The sequence below is a fragment of the Phalacrocorax aristotelis genome, chromosome 7, assembly GCF_949628215.1.
Source record: "Phalacrocorax aristotelis chromosome 7, bGulAri2.1, whole genome shotgun sequence".
Taxonomy (NCBI): Eukaryota; Metazoa; Chordata; class Aves; order Suliformes; family Phalacrocoracidae; genus Phalacrocorax; species Phalacrocorax aristotelis.
In genome coordinates, this window is record NC_134282.1 from 4,116,017 (window position 1) to 4,134,888 (window position 18,872).

At 43.0% G+C, this 18,872-nt stretch overlaps 1 protein-coding gene across 1 annotated transcript in view; it reads right to left on the minus strand.

Moving 5' to 3' along the window:
• The window catches only part of FNDC3B (fibronectin type III domain containing 3B), a 211,777-nt gene that overhangs the window by 35,614 nt on the left and 157,291 nt on the right, over positions 1 to 18,872 (minus strand). Inside the window, exons 14-22 of the mRNA XM_075098472.1 lie at positions 18,537 to 18,623; positions 15,353 to 15,491; positions 14,716 to 14,787; positions 14,066 to 14,184; positions 13,119 to 13,224; positions 11,227 to 11,399; positions 8,947 to 9,060; positions 6,620 to 6,769; positions 2,510 to 2,790 (exon numbers count right to left, since the gene is read on the minus strand). Of these exons, the coding sequence (XP_074954573.1) occupies positions 2,510 to 2,790; positions 6,620 to 6,769; positions 8,947 to 9,060; positions 11,227 to 11,399; positions 13,119 to 13,224; positions 14,066 to 14,184; positions 14,716 to 14,787; positions 15,353 to 15,491; positions 18,537 to 18,623 (1,241 nt within the window). The remainder of the gene's footprint in view (positions 1 to 2,509; positions 2,791 to 6,619; positions 6,770 to 8,946; positions 9,061 to 11,226; positions 11,400 to 13,118; positions 13,225 to 14,065; positions 14,185 to 14,715; positions 14,788 to 15,352; positions 15,492 to 18,536; positions 18,624 to 18,872) is intronic.

The window sequence follows — 18,872 nt, forward strand, 5'->3', positions numbered from 1 at the left end:
AGGTGTCAAGGTAGGTTTGAAGAAGAAATATCAGTGATAGAGTTAATGATTAATAGCAAAACCACTTTGACACATCTATTTTTATCAGCAGAAAAATACTTCAAACTATAAATGAGGCGTTTTTGCAACTTAACTGCAGTCACTTGTCTTCCCTGACAGGCATGAGATGCAAGATTTGGGTGTTTCTTTCTCTTGTTTTATTAAATAAAAGACCTTTCATGAATTATTACTTCTGATTAGTCATCCACTGGTTTGTGCTCTTCACAATATTTTTTTTTTTTTTTTGGTCGGAACTTAGTCTCACAGCAATATTTAGAACAGTTGCCGGTAATGCTTGTGCTTTAGCCTTTTCATTGGATCAGAGACAATCAGACTCCCTGACTGAAAATATGTGATTTAATATGGTGGTTTTTTACAAAATAACAAAATAAGAATGCAAAAAAAAAAAAGTCCAGTGCGATCCCAGTGTAACAACACTCTCCATGACAGTGAGAGCGGGAGCTTCACGGACAAGACTGCAGCATGATTATAAAGAAGAAGAATGTCCTGCCCATCCTTTCATTCCATATCTCCATTTCCAGGCTTTGAAGACAAGGACGCTTCCCTAAATGAAGCTGTAGACAACCAAGAACCAGCTAAAAAAGAGCTTGAAGAAGGAAGATGTCAGTGAAGAATTCAGAAGGTCCATTCTTGGCTGTCTCGGCTGTGTTGCTCGAAGCTCTCATTTTGCTTTAGCTGTTTTGACTCGATTGAAGAGATGAGGCAAAACCAGGGGGCACGAGACTGCCCAAAGATGATGCAGCTCCACAGCTGGGTAGCCAGTAATTAGTTTTATTAGGTTTTGGATTAGTCTTCCATCAGCTGGGTTCTGGCTTAGAGTAAGGTCACATAAGCACCAGCGCTGACGCAAGGCAGAGAGTGAGGAATGTGGGAGGACAAGGAGATGGAGGGAGGTCAGAAGCAGGACAACAGCAACCTGAGCTGGCTCAAACCCTTGTGCAGCTTTACTCATGGGCAGTATTTTCACAAATACCTTAAACTAGTTTAGGTATTCCTTGCTCTTTATGCATTTACAAGGCAAAAGACATGGTTAGTTTTCAACCAGGCCGGTTTTCCCGGCCTGCAATGGTGCGACAGCACTTTGCGGGCACAAAGGAGGGGACAACACGAGGAGAAGAGAGGCCTCCTTTGACAGCAGAGTTAGCTTAAACTGACCACAAAACTAGGATCTTAAATAAACACAGCAGAAGACAAGAAAAAGCTTATACTTCATTACTGCCTTTGCCAAAAAGGATCACAAGCCACTGAAGAACTAGAGACAGCGTTAACAGAGTCACATCTCCTGGATTTATATGAGTGATCTGGAACAGAGGGGTTCTGAATCACCACATTCCCTTTTTGCCTTCTTTTTTCAGATTGCCAGAGGGATGGATATAAATATATATTTTTTAAAAAATAAACCTACATCTTTTTTATTACATGTTTCTAAAACCTAGATATTCTAGGCAAAGATCAAGAAGCACTGTACCAGGCACTGCAAGCAACATATGTTCCCTTGCTTTAAATAACTTCTAGTATACATATTTGTATACTTGCTACAAGAAGCTCTCTATTTTGAGTACCTGATACAATTTGAGAAATGAACTTTTCATTTAAACTCTACAAGACCTGTAGGATTGTGGCCTTGAATTTAAAGGAAAAAAGAAAAATATCACAGAAGGTCTGTGCCATGTCTAATTTTACAACTGTGCAATCAGATTTCAGTTTTTATGAGAACAGTGCTTAAAATAGAATTTCTTTTGTCACATCTTCTGCTGTATTGCTGTTCTCTGCCTGCATGGAACCAAGTTTTTTTTTTAATTAGCAATTAAGGGAAAAAAACATATAAGCCCGAACATTAAAATAATAATAAAATTTTGGCAGTGTCACTTAGAAATTTAGACTCTGAAACAATATAAAGAAATTGCTTTTAAAATCAGATTATCTTTTAATTAATCTCCATGTGCTAGAAACAAGAAATAGCTGTAGCTATACAAATAAAAGTTCATTGCGTGCAAATTGCTATCCCCTCACAGGGATCAATACAGCTAATAATAAAACCCCTGGAATAGTACTGCCAAGCGTCTGAAAAAACATGAGATGTTGCATTGTAACTTCAGTTATTTCCCATATTTTAAATTTATTTACCTACCAGTGCGACCTTACTTTAGGAGAGCAATTCAAAAAGAAGGAGAGGTCAGAGATAACACAAGGAGAGGAGGAAGAGGAAAAAGGGTGGGCGGAGAAAGCAATATCTGAACATGAGCGACCGCAATTCGTTCCGAAAAGGAATTACTGCAGATTTCTATGCTCCCGAGGCTGCTTGGTTGGGTTGTCGGTTTTGTGTCTTGGTTTTTTGTTTGTTTGTTTTTTTCACTCACTCTACCTGCCATGAACACTCCCTGTGTAAAACTAAGCTATGTGATCTCATCCCGAGTGCTCTGTACCACGTCAGAAAAACTGTACTCACCGGTATGAGGTTTCGGGAAGCAAATCGTTGATAACGTAACTTGTAACATTTCCTACTGGAATGCTGACGTCACCCAGGTCAATGTTGTACGACGTGATCTCCGCTCCGTTGTTGCATGGTTCTTCCCAGTTCAGCACAAGGCACGCAGAGGGCGAGAGCTGACAGGCATCCATGTGCTCGTCCTCCAGCACGGAGAGGGTAGAGACTGCATCAGGCACAGATGCGGGGATTCTGCAGCTTGCCAGGTCACTGTAGGGTCCGGCTCCTGCCTGGTTAATAGCCTGTGTGTTTAAAAAAAATACGTATTTTTACAGGATGAATGTTCTCTTTCACACCTGTCGAGTTCGTAACAACCAGCTGCGCAGCCTGGAAGAGTTGCATGGATTCTCCAGAGGATTTGCACCGCTGGCTTAGTCTCTAAGGCATGACTCATGCCCTCTACCTATACTACAGCAATTAGTATCTTCCTTTGTTACTCAGGAGTTTCTCTCAGAGAAATTGGAGAATATTTCTCTTTTCCCTAATAGCTATTTAATCCAACTTAACAGTAACCTTTTCATCAGCAGCAAACTTTGTTTAGCGAGGGAAAATGTCACAGTCGTGCCGTCAGTGACAGGTGACGTCAGGCTGTTCAGCAAATTGTCTGCCTGAAATTGTTGGGCCGCCCCGTACAAAATCCTCAGTACGCTGCAGAGTGCCCCATCAGATGCTTTTTGCGAGCACAGTAGCCCTGGACACAAGGGGGCTTTGGCTTGCTGAGAGCTACACTGGCTCCTAACTCTGAGAATGGAGAGCTAATTTAATGCTAAAAAGTTTCTGATATAAGAATACAGGAACTCAGCACGGTGTTAAGCCTGTGACTCGGATTTCCCCAGAAGTCACAAATCACTAGCAAACCACCACCAAAGCACAGAGCTCAATATTTTCCACAGGAGAGGAGAGCAACCGATTATCAAGCTTCTCATCTTGACTCATAGATCCAGGACCCCAGTGGAAACCAAGTTTCAAAATCCGGCCCACTTCTGCTCATTAATTACAGAGGGTGTTGGCTTTGCAGGCTGAGCACGGCATGGTTGCGCAGACCTGGGTTTTTGTCAGCTGATGCTCAGTCAGTGCCAAATGCTGTCTATATTGCACGGGAACGGCCTAGGAGAGGACTAGGTTTACCTCCTCAGGATTGTCCTAAGCTCCCGTGCGCACAGTCACAGAACCACGCAGGCTGGAAGGGACCTTGGGACACGTCTACTCCAACCTGCTACTCCAAGCATGGCCAAAGCTAAATGACAGACCAGGTTGCTCAGGCTTTTGTTCAGTCTGGTCTTGAAAAACTCCAAGGATGGAGATTGCGCAGCCCCTCTGGACCACTGTTGCAAGCCTTAATTGCCCGCACAGTGTTAACTTTTTCTTTATATCTCATCTGAACACCTCTATTTCAACCTCTGCCTGGAGCAAAACCGGACACAGCACTCCAGGTTTTCACGAATAGCATGTAACGGCAGCAGCACCTTCCCCTGATCTGCTAGCTGGGTTCCTCCTGATACAGCCCAGCATGCTGCTAGCCCACAGGTACGTGGAGAGTATATATTATGCTAGCGTATTATGGTACAGCCTGAGCTACAGGAGGTCCAGACCTTCAAAAACAGCTCTTGACATTGCCCAGCATCGTCCACCGTCCCCATTTCCTTTGCATTTGGGAAAGCGAGCCCAGAGTCTCCCATCAGCTTACAATTTATCAGAAAACCCGGGTTTACAATGTTGCCAGTAGAACTACGATGGCAAGGAAAGGACACGTCAAACAATTGGTTGATTTCTTATCTGTGCTTAACTGTAGTGAATAACTTATTTCTGCTATGTATAATACAAACACAAAGCCATGTTCTGTTTTTTCCAGGAGGCATTTTGTTCAATTGAAGAAAGAGATAATAAAGTTAGATTTGTCAGCCTTTAAAAAGCCCTTCAAAACAAATCGTGCTCCAAGGGCATCTTCTATTTAGTGAAGCGCTCCTAGAGCTGTTAGAAGTGAGCCTTGTTTTGTGGTCTGCCAACGATATTATTTGTCTTGCCTCTAAACCAGTGTTTGGCAATCTGTATCTTGCTCCAAGCAATTTATTTTTAGTGGTGCTTTTAACTGCTTTATCGGACAATCTCATCATCATAACTGATGGGAATTTCATTCTTCTTTGCTTCCTAGATACTCCCCCCTCCAAATGACACAGTATTTCCCTTTGCAGAAGCCACAATTGTTTTTGGGAATATTCATTACAGGAAAAAAAGTTGAGGGACAGTAAAGACAAATTGTCTGCCCTGCAGTTATATATGCCGGATTCCTCAATTCTCTCTTTTTATTGAGCTACTGTAGATTTCTCGAGATAGCAATACTGTGTATTTATTAGAAGGCAGAGCAAATGCGGTTTGGGGAATCTTTATTTTTAAAAAGGAAAAGAGGTTTTTCTGTTAAAGCTGCTAACAGATAAGAAAAACAGCTATTATTCTCTCTTTATTTAAGAAAAAAGACTAAAATTGCTGAAACTACTTAACCTTCCTTCTTTGTCTGCTACACACTTCACTCTTTTTTTTTTTTATTGTTTAAATGTTCCAGTGTACCGTATAACAAATTCTTCTCCATATAATACACAGATTAGACCTAGAGGATGAAGCCCTCTAGAAAGTAATGCATGGCTCACTGATGGACTTCAGTAAAACGTCTCAGTGCTGTCGTGCATTTCACGTAACTTCTGGATTAAATTACGTTGGCCGCGTTAAAAACCGGGTAGATTTGCTCAACATTTCTGTGGCAGGTAATTTAAAATGAATGACCACTCGAAATCAAAGATGCTATACAGCCGGCTGTTTCCATTTTTAACATTAAAATCTCCTTGAGCTCCCGCCGCTCGCCACAGAAGTGGTCTCAGGGTCTCCTCCCTGCCCAGCAGACGCTGAACACTCTTCCTCCTGTGCAAACAAGAGGCACTTTCTGGCTCACGCTTCCAAGACACCCAACACACGCTCTTTCAGCTCGCCTTCCCGGCAGTGCCGGTGCAGGGTATATGGCCAGCTAGGACCGAGTCAGAAAGCACAGCTGAGTGTACTCAGAGGTGTGAGGGCCCAGCTCCCTGGCGGTCGGCCAGCTGCTCGGAAAAAAATATAATTAAAATAAAAATTCAAAGTCCAGTTTAAAAAAAAAAATTAAGAAGGAAACACTCGACAGAGGCATGTTGTCCTCGATCAAAGGAACGACCCTGGGTGGTCCACACGTTGCCAGCTGGGTGGGTACACGAACTTCTGGTTGGGTTTACTGCTGGTATTCTGCCTTCACATACAAATAAATCTTGTGGAAGAATATCTTGGGCAAAAATACTTTTACTTCACTCCCACTTACTTTACTTGCCATTTACTTTTCAGTGGACACAAAGGAGAAAAAGTGTTGTATTTCTGTTTTCACATAGATATATATAAAAGCAATACATTTTAACTGTTACTTTTTACTGAAATTAATAGGAGAGAAAGAGATCAAAGAAAATAAATCATACAGAGACTCTGTGTGAGATCTCATCTTACAAATCTAAGAGACAAAATGGTAAAGAGGAGGCATCGCTTTCTGGCAGCTACCATCTCCTATATAGATAGGAATCTACTCAGCTGGTTTGCTTTATTTGATAAATGAAACCCATGTTGGAGTTTATAATTTAAGCTAAGGGCATCTTCAACATCCACTTGGGAGGTAGATGATGTTTACATCTCATCACCAAGAAAAAAAAAATTATTTTGGGGGGGAAATTGTCTCAAACATTATAGTTTTGTTTTAATATCGGAGGAAAAGGTGGCTGTTAAAAGCATAATTCACTGAAAATAAACCACATGATACAGGCGAGAACTTTCCAAGGGCTAAAAGTTATACCGACTCCCTTGTTTACCACTTTGAATTGTCCGTAATCTAAACCGTTCAGTTACGTAGCAACAGTCTGCGTTATCCAAAAGCAACGTACGCTCCTTCCGACACAGAGAGCGCATAGCTTCAGAGTGGCTAATGATAAAAATACAAACACAGCAGAAGGAAACTGTGTTTCCATCGTAGATTGCCATGCATGCAAAGACTCCCGACTTCCATACCTGTAGTCTGCAGCAGTAACGCGCGGCCGCTGACAATTCACTTATTTCAAAACAGGTATCTGTGCCATTATACGCCAGTTGTAGAGATTCCTCATCTTCTCCCCACTCTAATCTGTATTCAGAGATGTCAGCACCAGAACATTCAGGACTCTGCAACACAAATATTTATGTGGTTCAATTCAGAAATGAGCACTTCAGATCCCTGTGTTTCACTGAGTAAGGAATAAAGTACATGGCGGGGGGGGAAAAAAAACCCCAAACCTTTATTTTTAAATTAATAAACCATTACTGCTGCAAATGGAAATGCGCTGAATTAGTGTTCCCTAATAGGTTATTGAAAGAGGCTAATTCTGCACAGAAATTACCTGGTAGAAATTCAGAGAAATGAGAAGCGTGCGCAGCTACTTGGCTTTTCATCAGGATGCTCGGTAATAAATTGCCTCTCCGCTGGCTTGGCAGAAGCACAACCGTGGAGAGCACAAAAAACCATCAATCTAGTGTAGTCTAGTCGAGTGCTCAAAACACAGCTCTGGAAGAGCTAGCCTTCAAGCCTGGAGTAGTTACTCATGTTACTGAGAAAAGAATAACCTCAGCAAATGAGGAGCTCGCCCGAGGTTTTCAGTGAAAGTCACCCATCAAGCTAACGGTCCCAGTGTGGGACACGGGAGCGGGGACCTGGGTACGTTAACGTCCATGAAAAGACTCCTACGGGATCCATATGTACGCACAGCAATCCCTTTACCATCCTGAAGCCTAGGGGAACAGGAGTAAATACCTGAATTTTCTGGAGATGAGCTAGCGCAGGCGTAACAGCATTATGGTTCCCAAAACACAATATTTTTACCAGAACTACCTAGAGCTGTGCTGCGTGGGGTGGAGCCGCTCGGGGAATCGCGGCTCTACGCGCAGAAGTGTGGTCTACGATACGGCAAGGACTTTGTGGTTACGGCATGCAAGGCCTAATTGCCAGCAAAAGGACCCGGAGCATCGCTGAACGCCACAGCGACCACCCTGAATGGGCACACGGGCTCCTCCAGCTCTGCCTCTGAGCACCCAGCGAGTTCAGTAGGAGCATTCGGAACTGCTAAGCCAGCGTTTTAAAACGACGTTTAAGAGAGACATAGCAGGCGCCACGGCGCGCGCTCTCGCTGGACAGAAAAACTCCCCGGCCCTTTGCTGTTTCTCCTTCCTATTCAAATCAGCCAAAACCCGATAGACTCTTGAAGAAAACATAACCACTGCAAACCACACTACTCCTTCCACAGATTCATTTTTAGCTCGAATAAACAAATATATCCGACATATAAATACAGAACCTACTGAAAACACTGCTGCATTTGCTCATGGTTAGGGAGAGCAAATGCCTTTCCATACACTCATTTAAAAGGTAACATTTAAAAGCTCCAGCGTGACTTCTAGCTTAGCGTCACAAAATGCTGCAAGAAATATTAACAAATACCCCTCAACTGTACCAAACACACCCTTTTCATTATAAAATTAAGCTCAGATTATGTTTGTACCCAGATACGTTGTTGGCACAATCGGTTTATTTGAGCATCTCGTGAACATTAATAAATTCTTTCTCAACAGGGGCATCCTTTTGTGGAGGGACCCGACAGATGCGGGGCCGGAACAGCTGCTAGGTTTTCAAAGAAAGCCCGTGGCAGAATTACAGCCCCGTCGCTCCGTATCACACCTTTATTTGCGCCGACATCCTTTCCTTTCTGCCTTCATTACGTAACCTTTTTTTTTTTTTTTTTTTAAAAAATTGCACCAATCCACCCTTCAACATTTCAGCTAAGATTTATTTTAAGAGTCCAATGCCTAGGATCCTGGAGAATGGAGAAGGAATGCACACAAACTAAAATAAAAGTAAATATTTGGGGAAGAGAAACAATTTTTGAGGTGGGAAAAAAACTACATCGTAAGCATTTGCGCAGAGTTAATTTCATATCAGAGACTCCAGCTTCAGCCAAAATCAAATATTTGCCTTCACAATTCCACCCCAGGCCACTCTGACATGCTAAAAGCCTGCAGAGAGCACTTCTGCTCGACCAGCGCTCTATCATCTGACGCCAGCGTAGGAGGTCTTGTGTCTGAATCCTGGTCCAGATGACTCATGATCAACTTTATGCAATTCTTTAAAGAGAAAAGTAGAGATGATGATTTCTACATCAGAAAAGTTTCTGCATACGTTTTTTTTTTCGCACAGAAAAAAAGAGTTCCAAACCAGTCAATAGCTCTCAAGCAAGCTTTCAAGTTTTGCAGTGACCATATTAGCTTGGATAAGCGAGATGGAAATGAAACAATCAGGGCGCTTGACTTACCTCCCAGCTGATAAGTACACGTGTGTCAGACAGGAAGGAGAGGGAAGGTGCTCTGCACTGGCCGGGCGGTCCTGCTGCCGTCGTGACTTCTGTAGCCTCCGAATACGGCCCGTACTAGAGGGGAACAAGGTGTCTGTACGTTAATATATAGACATTACACCCATCTCACCTTCCTCAAAGGCTTTTCAAGAACAGCACACAGAAACTTTCTCAAAGACAGACCGGGCTTCCGGCACTCGGCACCAAGTATCAGAGTTCAGTATGAGACCACGTAAGTGACTGCAAAGTCAGGATGTGAGGTAAGCTCAGGTACGAGCAGGCAGCATGTACACCCTCCTGTGCGGTGGTGAGTGCCCGTGAAAGCGTAAGCCACCTCCAATTTACCCAAGAGTGAGAGTGTGCACTCAGCAAGAGTAACCGAGGGACAGTTTGTGCGCCTCTACCTTACCTTAAAGTAGCGTGCTCGCATGTCTGTGCCGTAGCCTGGCATAACTGGCTTCTTGTGGGTATAAGGAAGAGCACGGCAACAGTAAACACATACTGGAGTCCAAATCCAACTCCTTTCAAATAAAATGTCCGCCACATGTTATTTATAAAAGGATAGCGTGTGAGGGAGCCCAGCCTGGGTGTCTGACAGCGGCGTTCAACGTGCAGGGGCACGCTGCTCACACGCCACGCATGGCTTAGCTCCACAGGCAGCAAAGCCAACTGCTCAGACAACTTCCTAGCCCTTGGCAGGAGAATAATTTAAATGTGTTCTAACAAAAGAAAAGACAAATTTGAAGAGTCTGGAAAACTGGCTTCAGCTAGCGGTGTGAGGACAGGAGAGATATAATGCTGCAAATAGCCTTTCTGAGGCCACTTGAGCGGGATAATGAAGTTTGCTCAGTACATCCCCAAGCTAATTAGAAATCATTCTCCAGAACAAAGGAACTTCGCTGGAAGCAATTAGAGGAAAACCACTGATATTTACTTATTTTGGAATGCAATACTAGGAAGTATGACAAAAATGAGCCACTAAAAAGGCTGAAAAACACTGAAATTATGAACCCCAGAAAACCCCTCAACAGACATGTGTCAGTATCGGTGCCGTCGAGAAAGGCTAACACTGATCGCTTTGTTTGAATTAAGCAAGTGCACACTTCAGAAAAATATAATTTGTTGACTTATCTTGTTTCCTTTACCTGATGGAAGAAAGGTGTTTGCATCTGGTAAAGAACACAACGCCCCATTTTGCATCTGATAAAGCCCCAACCAAACCAAAACCAGCCCCTGCATTTAACGAAGGGCGAGGCTAGAAATGCTTTGCAACTTTAAACACTGTTTTGCTGGGGAAAGGAAGGGGAAAGGAAGGGGAAAGTCAAGGTATGATATATCCAAAGCTTCCAGGTAGGCAATTATTGTCACTCAGCAAGCAAATCCATCTCTCCGTGTGTATTTCATTCATTTTTCACAAAAATAAGAGAGTAGATATTTTAAAGACAAAATAGTTTAACAGTCTTGCACATCTTTCTAATACCTAGGTTAGGTTTTAACAGAACTTCTCCCAGAAAGTGAATACTTTTAAACCTTTGTGTTACGTTTGTCAGCAAGATTTCCCGGGAACAAGCGTATCCCTATGCACATACTGCTGCTGGGACGGCCTTTACGGAAGGCCGCTGGAAAGATGCTCTCACAAAGGCAAGCAGAAGCAACCCAAACCTCTCTGAATCAACAAGATCTTTCAGAAGATCTCCGCGGACATCAGATAGAATTTAAAATGTGTTTGGCAAGGAGCATCTTCCAAGGAAAGCATATAACAAAAAAAAAAATCAAATCTATAAAGCATGTATGTTTTCCAAATTAAAACAAAACAAAAAAAAGGTTAATAAAGTAAGCTTTCTTCAAAATATATCAATCCCGGAGTGAAATTTCAGGGATTTTTTTTTTTTACAAAGTAAGGTTTGAACCAAACAGAAGGAATGCAGTGGAAGGGGAATAAACAGATCCTTCCTTGTAAGCAGATATCACTTTTAGCAGGGATTTTGCACATTTTGGTCCAGCTAATTTTGTCCAGTTGAATCATACAGCACCTGAAATCTCCTTTTAAAAGGTTCCGAACTGCAGCTCTTCCTCAGAAGTTCCTTCAAGCATTTCTCATTTTATTTTCTTTTGCCCATCTCCCCATCACCTTTCTGATCCCCAGCACTAAGAAAATCGCCTTCCAGAATCGCCCGCCCCAGGCACAGCACCCCCTCCAGCAGGGAAAGCCCAACGCCCGCTCCAGCCCGCTGCACGTACCCCACCATCGTTCAAAGCTCTCACTCTGAACCGGTACGTTGCTCCAGGAAGGAGGTTGCCGACGGTGCACTCCAAGTCAGGCCCATGATACACTTCAGAAACAACTTCTTCGGGTTCTGTCATTTCTACACTGTACTCCGAGACGGGACAGCCGCTTTCTGACGGAGGGACATCTAGAAAGAATTTACATAATTCATTAATAACATGAGGGCATATGCCAGGAGAGGATTAATTTTTTACTTCACATACCACAGAAATATACGTATATATGCACACACATATACACACGCACAATCAGGAATGATTTTCCCCTTCGTAGATGCCTTACCTGCAATCTCTCATCCATGCATGTGATTGACATTTTTAAAGCAAATGAATAAAACTACCCTTAGCCCTAAACGTTCACCCGGTCACACTGCCACATGCAAGAGCAGCAGCTCCCCCAAAGCAATGATCTGTCCCCTGGGAAGCTCTGTTTGATGCCACGAGGTGCCCAGCTACTTTTGAAGCCGAACACAGTAGCTACCATCCTCTCCTGAGGATGAAAAAGAAAGCTACTCTGCTGCTTTTCCCCCAACATCAAAGGCGGTGCTGTGTGCAGAAACAAACTGGTCAGTGAGGCATGAGAAAATGTATAGAAAATGTATAGAAAGCTGCAGGAAGAATGGGACTAGTGCTGAATACACCCTTTCTGGGACAAAGGAAAACCCGGAGGCACGTGGTGGCTGTCTGACCCAGCCTCGGCTGCTGGCTACTTGGGCACGGGCTGAGGTGGGTCAGGTACGCTCCAAAACTGCTACTTATACAGAGGATTTCTGGCAAAGCCTCATTAACACCCGATAAAAGTATGAACAACTGCCGTCCTCGAACTTTATTAGTCACACTGCTAACATTTACGAGATTCTAAATCTCTGTACAATGATCTAAACCCTGCTCTTCACTTGGAATTACAGCTTTTTGGGAAACCAAATTTGTTTCCCGTGCCTGTATCTGTTTTGCTGTGGGCACCTTTTTCCCCATGAAAACAACATATTTGATAATAATTTGCATGTTACCAGCCAACACACCAGAATCAGCCTGCCGGGTTCTGAAAAGCAGTGCTCCACCATAAGGGGTACAGTCTTCCAGGACGCAACATGGCATCTTGGATGCACAGGTGAATTTTTATACTGGTGTTGAGATCTACTTGTCAGTTAGAAATGGCACTGCTCTAGAATTCAGCGTAACGAATGATGCCACAAAGGATCTTGGATACTGCAAGATTATCATAGCAAAGGAAAAATATCTGTTGTTTAGCGGCACGTACCTTGTATTCTGAAAAAGTGCATTTTTTTAAACAGTCTAGTGTCATGTCCATGATCCAAGTCCTTTGCAAAATTACTGGTGTCCAATGCACTGTGTGTGTTATACTGTGGATCAGTGTTTAAATGCTGCCCCAAATCCTCACTATGATCTAACTCGAATTTCTGAGAGAATCCCATATTAGAAGTAGCAAAACGCTTCTGCTAAGTCAATATTGCAAAGGAATAAAAAAGAACTTGAATCACATGGCGTTTTTACAATAAAAGGATAGATATTCTCATATAGCTGATACTTTATAGTCCTGGCACAGAGACGGGTCCCAGACTAGAAAAGGTCCCAAAAATGGGAGCACAGCATCAGGCCTGAAGGACAGGGAAGTTCAGAAACCCGATACAGAGCCACGGTAGTCAATGAGAAGTCGCACTTCTGACTCGCACAGACTTCACCGGCCTTTGCTTTGTACTCCCCCGTGCGCAGGACAGACTGCAGCTTTTCACAAGGTCTAGCAACAGAACTAAAAGCTACGGCAAGTTCAGCAACTAACCGTCAAGATCAAAGCTATTCAACAGCGAGATGCTCCCCTGCCTTACCCCATTGTAGCTGTACTTCTTTGTGCTTCGGCTTCCCCAGAACTCGTGGTGGCCGGCAGTGACCTGGTGCAACACTTAGCGTACGGACAGGTAAACTTTCAGAACACTGGAAGAGAACAAGAGCTGAAGTTAGCTCTCTGGTACAATTACTGCCTACAAAGCGAGGCATGATTAGAAAGCGGCACAAGAAATTATTTTCTACAACCTCCACTTAATAGAAATTTATACAAACAATAAAGCACAGGAGATGCTATCAAGCATATTACTTACAAATGCAATTAATAGAGTCTTTTCATTAGCATACTCAAAACTGCAGGAAGCTTTGTTGGCTAATGTTCTGGGGTTCTTTATTTTAATTTTCCTTGTTTTTAAAATAATATCAAGGCCTAAAGAGCTCAATCATTAAAAAAAAAAAAAATCAAAGCAGGAGGAATAAAAGCGTAGGTACCGAAATGATTTTACAACAAAGAAGGGAATGAGAGAAACCGGTGGCTGGAAAATTGAACCCAAGAATCTAAAGAAGAATTCAGCCGCATGAAAGGTAATTAGTTGTTACAACAAACTACCCCTACTGCATCTTCGCTCACCAGCTTTGGTCAGTGCAGGCTCACGCACATGAGAGTCTGTGGTCTCTCTCAAGCAAGTGCCAGATGAGATAAACAAAATGGTCTTGTCTAGCGTAAGTACAAACACCTACGGCTTGGTTTTGAGGAAACCGAATCTCACTAAACTGCAATTTGCCTGGAAAAAACCCATCAGGTACACAAAAAAAATCTTCTGAACTTCAGCAACCTGCAAGTTAAGGTTAACTCCAATCAGTGTAGCTTTTACTGTGCTGCAGGAAAGAGAGTCTCCTCCTTTTCAAAGCAGAAATCTTTTACCAAAAATAGCACATAAATCTCTGAAAAACATAAACCCAATAGTCCTTATTGTTAAGTAATACTTACCTGACTGTGTCCGCCAGTGCTGATACAGCATGCCCGGAGTTTATACAAAGTGCCTGGTTTCAAGTGAGTACAGGTATATTCTGTAGCCGATCCACTATATGCCACTTCCCATTGATTTGCTAAAAAATGAGACATATCCAAGTTTAGAGACGTATAATGCAACAAGTTTACTAGTGTCTAGGAGGAAAGAAAATCCTTAATGTGGTCCTCCACAAATGATGTATTTCAAGAAGGTCATTAGTGTTAATGTTACTATGAATTTTATTACATTAAGGACATACATATATATAGACACATATATATATATACACCTACAAATATAAATATTTTAAATATATTAAAAATACAAAAAAACCCCAGTAGGTTCAGCCCTATAACCTAAAATTCCACCAGTCTTAGAGAGAAATGCCATACTTTGAGGAAAAAAAAAAAAAAAGAAAAAAAGAAAAACACAACAAAAACTCCCCCAAACCCAACCGAAACTCTCCCAGGAACCCTGCAAATTTTAAGGCTGCAAGTATGTAATTCCATTTCAATCAAATCTGCAGCATTAATATATTAATGATAATAACAGTAATAGCCCAAAGGGTCAGTACTTCTTTTTAGTAGCCATAATGGATTGAAATGGAGAAAACTTGTTTCCACTTTACCTTCCGGACTTCCTTGAGAAATCTCTAATAGATACTTCAGGATTTCTGAACCACCATTATCCTGTGGAGGATCTGAAAAAATAGGGCAAGTTGTTAGTAAATCAAGATTAGGAGTGAAGTGTAACAAAAGGATTACAGAACTTGCTACTGATGCTGCTCCTGCTCCTCCACAAGCTCCCCCACACTGGCTACACCGGGCATTTACAGCAGAAGAGGGTAGCAGACCTTAGTTTTCAGCGTGAGTCGGAATAAGGCGGCAGGATAACGATTCTACAAACAAAATGTGTGGAGAATGCATTGAAAGAGATGCAGCATGGAGGCTTGCCCCGACAACGCCAGCAGCTGGCATGATGCTGCAGCGGCACATGAAGTGGAAGGTGAAAAGCCTGAGGATGCGCTTGAGGGCAAGTGCAAGTCATTCAATAAAAACAAGCAACATTTTTGATTCTGAAAATATCAGTCTCTCTACACAGCTATTAAAATATTAAAAATTTAAGGTGTCAAGCTCTCTAAACATGTTCAACTTTGGACTGAGAAGCAGCATGAAAATATCTAAGTTCTAATATGTATTTAGACAATTCATTTGAATTTGTTATGACCCAAAAAAGCTCTACTATGACAAACTGAACTGGCTTACCCCACTTCACACTAAAGCCATGAGATGTTATTGGCCCCTTAATAACGGGTCTGGTTGGGGGTCCTGGCCTGTCTGGGCTTGTTGTACAGACCAACACTTCGCTGGGAGAACTCCTTCCTTCCACATTAGAAGCAAACAGCTGAAACAGAACCACAACACATTTACCATTGGTCACTGCAACTGCTTTTCTGACAGTTCTGCACGAGGCTTCTTCTAGTAATTGCACAAATATCGTTAAACTGGAAAGTATGTCACATCCCAAAGCGTGTGGGATTCCAACAACAAATATTACATTGTCACGTTGTTTCTTTAGAAACCACATTCATTTTCCCCCTCCCTCCACTAGCAATAGATCATGACATATTTAAGATAAGAGCACTGCTGATTTTCCGTTAAAAAAAACAAAAGTCACGTGGCAACTTGCAGTTATTTACTCATAAAAGATGAAAACGACAACCATAACCGCTATTTTTGTCTTGGAGGTATTTCAAACTGCTATTTAAAACAAATTAATTCAGCATATCAATAATCAGACAGTTAAAAGCTTAAGCAGCGTGACACGCAAATAAAGAAACGCGTCGTCTCCAGCCACTGGAACAAGCAGGATGCGCACAAAGAAAACTTGCTCAGGCAAATCCTCCGTCTCTACTCAAGAACCCCTTCTCCTGACTTCAGGGAGAAGGTTGCTAAGCTAAGAGAAAACATGAGGACCTGGCCAGGAGACAGAGCAGATCAGGACTGTACAAGAAACCCCCAAATGGGCCAATTTTTGTGGCTGCTGAGAGCTGTATTAGCTCATGCTAGTCCCTGGGACAGGGATCTGCTGCCAAGGAAGCAAGTAATAAATTATATATTATAATTGCTAATTGTAAATATAAGCTAGCAGGAACTTTTCCGCTTAGGATGCTCTGTTATTCTCAGGAGCAGTCACTTCTGTCCCCTCTCCTAACACAGGCATCTGAGGAAAACAATTTGCAATTTTCAAGACCAAAATAACGTAATTGAGGTTCTCTAGCCCATACGGTCGCTTTAAACAAGTCACTAAAGCCACTATCAACCGTTGTGTATCAACTCTTGGTTCTTTTCTGACTCTTCTCCAATTTAAGACATCTTGCCATGAACACCAGATACATGAGCCAGCCAAACATCCCAGTAACACCTCCAGGGAATCAGTGTGAGCTACAAATGTAATGCAATGTTTTGCACTTCCCCTCTGTACACAGCTAAAGATTTCACAAGCCCAGCAGGAACTGAAAATCCATATTAAACTGATTGCTCAAGCAGGATCTTCAACACTTTTTCAGAGCCACATCTTCCCCAACCTAGAGCCCCCCATTCTCTTAGTAGGGATAAAAATAAAACTTTGTTTCCACGTCACTGATAAAATTCTGAAATAGCACCCACAGCGCTGCTTTTTGTGGAACCTCACGAGAAACAGCCATTCCCTTCTATGCCGACAGGTCAAACACTTCAGAGAATGAAGTTTCTGCATCTTGTTGTGTCGTTTTTGGTATCATTTGCCCTTCTGAGCCCTCGCTCGGTACCAAACAAATGCTGTTACTACGGTGTGTTACATTACCGTTGTCACTTTAATTAACCAACCTTTATTTCAGCAAAAATGTTAGTAGGATGTCTTCTCTGTAAGCACACATTGTCTTGCATGAATTCATTATCCCCTTAATTCCTTATTATTAAGGGGGTTCCTCAAAGAGCCATGTTTTGCTGAGGTTCAAAGACAAGGCCAGAACTTGCCAGAGAGCCCCCATTGTGAGTTTTAAAACACTGCTGTGATTTTGGGGTGTCTGTGTTTGGTTTTGTTTTGCTTTAGACTTTCGGGGATCCTTCTCCAAGTTCTGTAGCTAATTAATGCTGGTCCACATGCAATGAGGGAACGTCTCAGTGCTGGGTCAAGCCAGAGTTGTGCTTGTAGCCAGTGACATGAGGCTACAAGTCTGCTCTGGTATCAACCCAGTTTTGTAAAATTCATGTTTCGTTTGAAAGCAGGGCTGCAGAGAAGCACGAGCCGTCCTTTCCCCTCAGACAGCCACAGCAGCTTTTACAATGCTGAACTAAAAGGCATCATCTCCGAGTGACGCCACAACAACTTCGCGATTCTTTGGGTAGTTCATGCAACTTCACAAGGTCTTCTGTCCCACAAAGGAATATATGCAAAGTGGGTTTTATGGATTTTTGGGTAAAGCTTTTTCTTGTTGCTCCTACAGGGCGACATACACTAACATATACATATACTAAGACCTACAGAAGCCACGTGATTTTGAATCAGCACAAACCTAAGCCACCCTCCTTCCCCCTGCGCTGTTGACAAGCGGCACAAGGCCGCTTCCAGAGACGTTTCTGTTCGGCAGCGCGGGAGCGGGGCGGACGTCGGCTCTACAGCCAGCTCCTCGCCAGCTCCGGAGGGCCGCGAGGCCGGACGCCATCTTGTGGAGCTGTGCTCGGCTCCCGGCTTCGCTGGGCCGCCGGGACGGACAGACCGGCCGCCGGGACGGACAGCCGCGCCGCAGCCTGGTAAAAACCACCCCATCTTCCCCTCGACAGCAGCAGCCGGCACCTGTGCTGTGCTTGATGGCTTCAGTAGCAGCGAGGCAGAGGACTGAATTTTGTGTTTGCAAAAAGATTTCAGAGCATCTCTCTTAGGGGGGGACTGTGTTTAGGAGCACCCACAGAGTAGGAGATACCAACACTTGCTAAAAAAACCAGCCACATGTACGTATGAGATGGAAAAGCTTCCATTTCTGCATGTCGGGGGAAGGCAGGCCCCTGAGCTGGGGGAGGAAGCTGTGCTTGCGGGGCTCCTTACAGCATTTTCTCCATTGTGTAGAAATGAGATTGGTTTTGTGACCAGGGATCAGGTTTTCGGGGAGCACTGCAGCCAACTGCAACCACCTCACGCCCTGAGCCACGCTTTTACAAAATCAAACCTGACAGTAGACAGTACCAAAAACCACGCCTGTTGCAAAAAGGCTGAGCAATGAGCATTTTCTGTGGTAAAAGTAGAAATACAACTTTGGTTTAATCTCTTAGGTCTCTAAAACCCATCTCTCTAAAATAAAGTTGTATTGGATAGCTGGGTTTTGCAGGTAGCACTAAAGCGTCCCTACAGAGCCTGGAAAAAATCCAACACAGAAAATACTACGCAACGACAAGAGGAACAAGATTTTACCCTGAATTTATACTGCGTGCTTCTTCTGAGATTCTTCACAGTACAGGCTTGCTCCTCTCCAGTGTACTTCGGGTGAAACACGCTATCCTAGGGGAAAAAAAAAGCCACCAAACAAATTTCCATAACTGAGGACTCTGAGGAAGTGCTCTCTGTATTACAGTTTGTAGCGAGAACACATTATAGCAAAAAGGCTTTACAGTCGAGTGCCTTCTTTTATTACCATTACCACTTTTAAGCTGCAAGGCCACAATTTTCCTTCTAGAAGGATGGTGCAACTGACCTGAATAATATAAATTTTGCTGTAAAATAAGCACAAAACCAATTGTGACAGCTTAA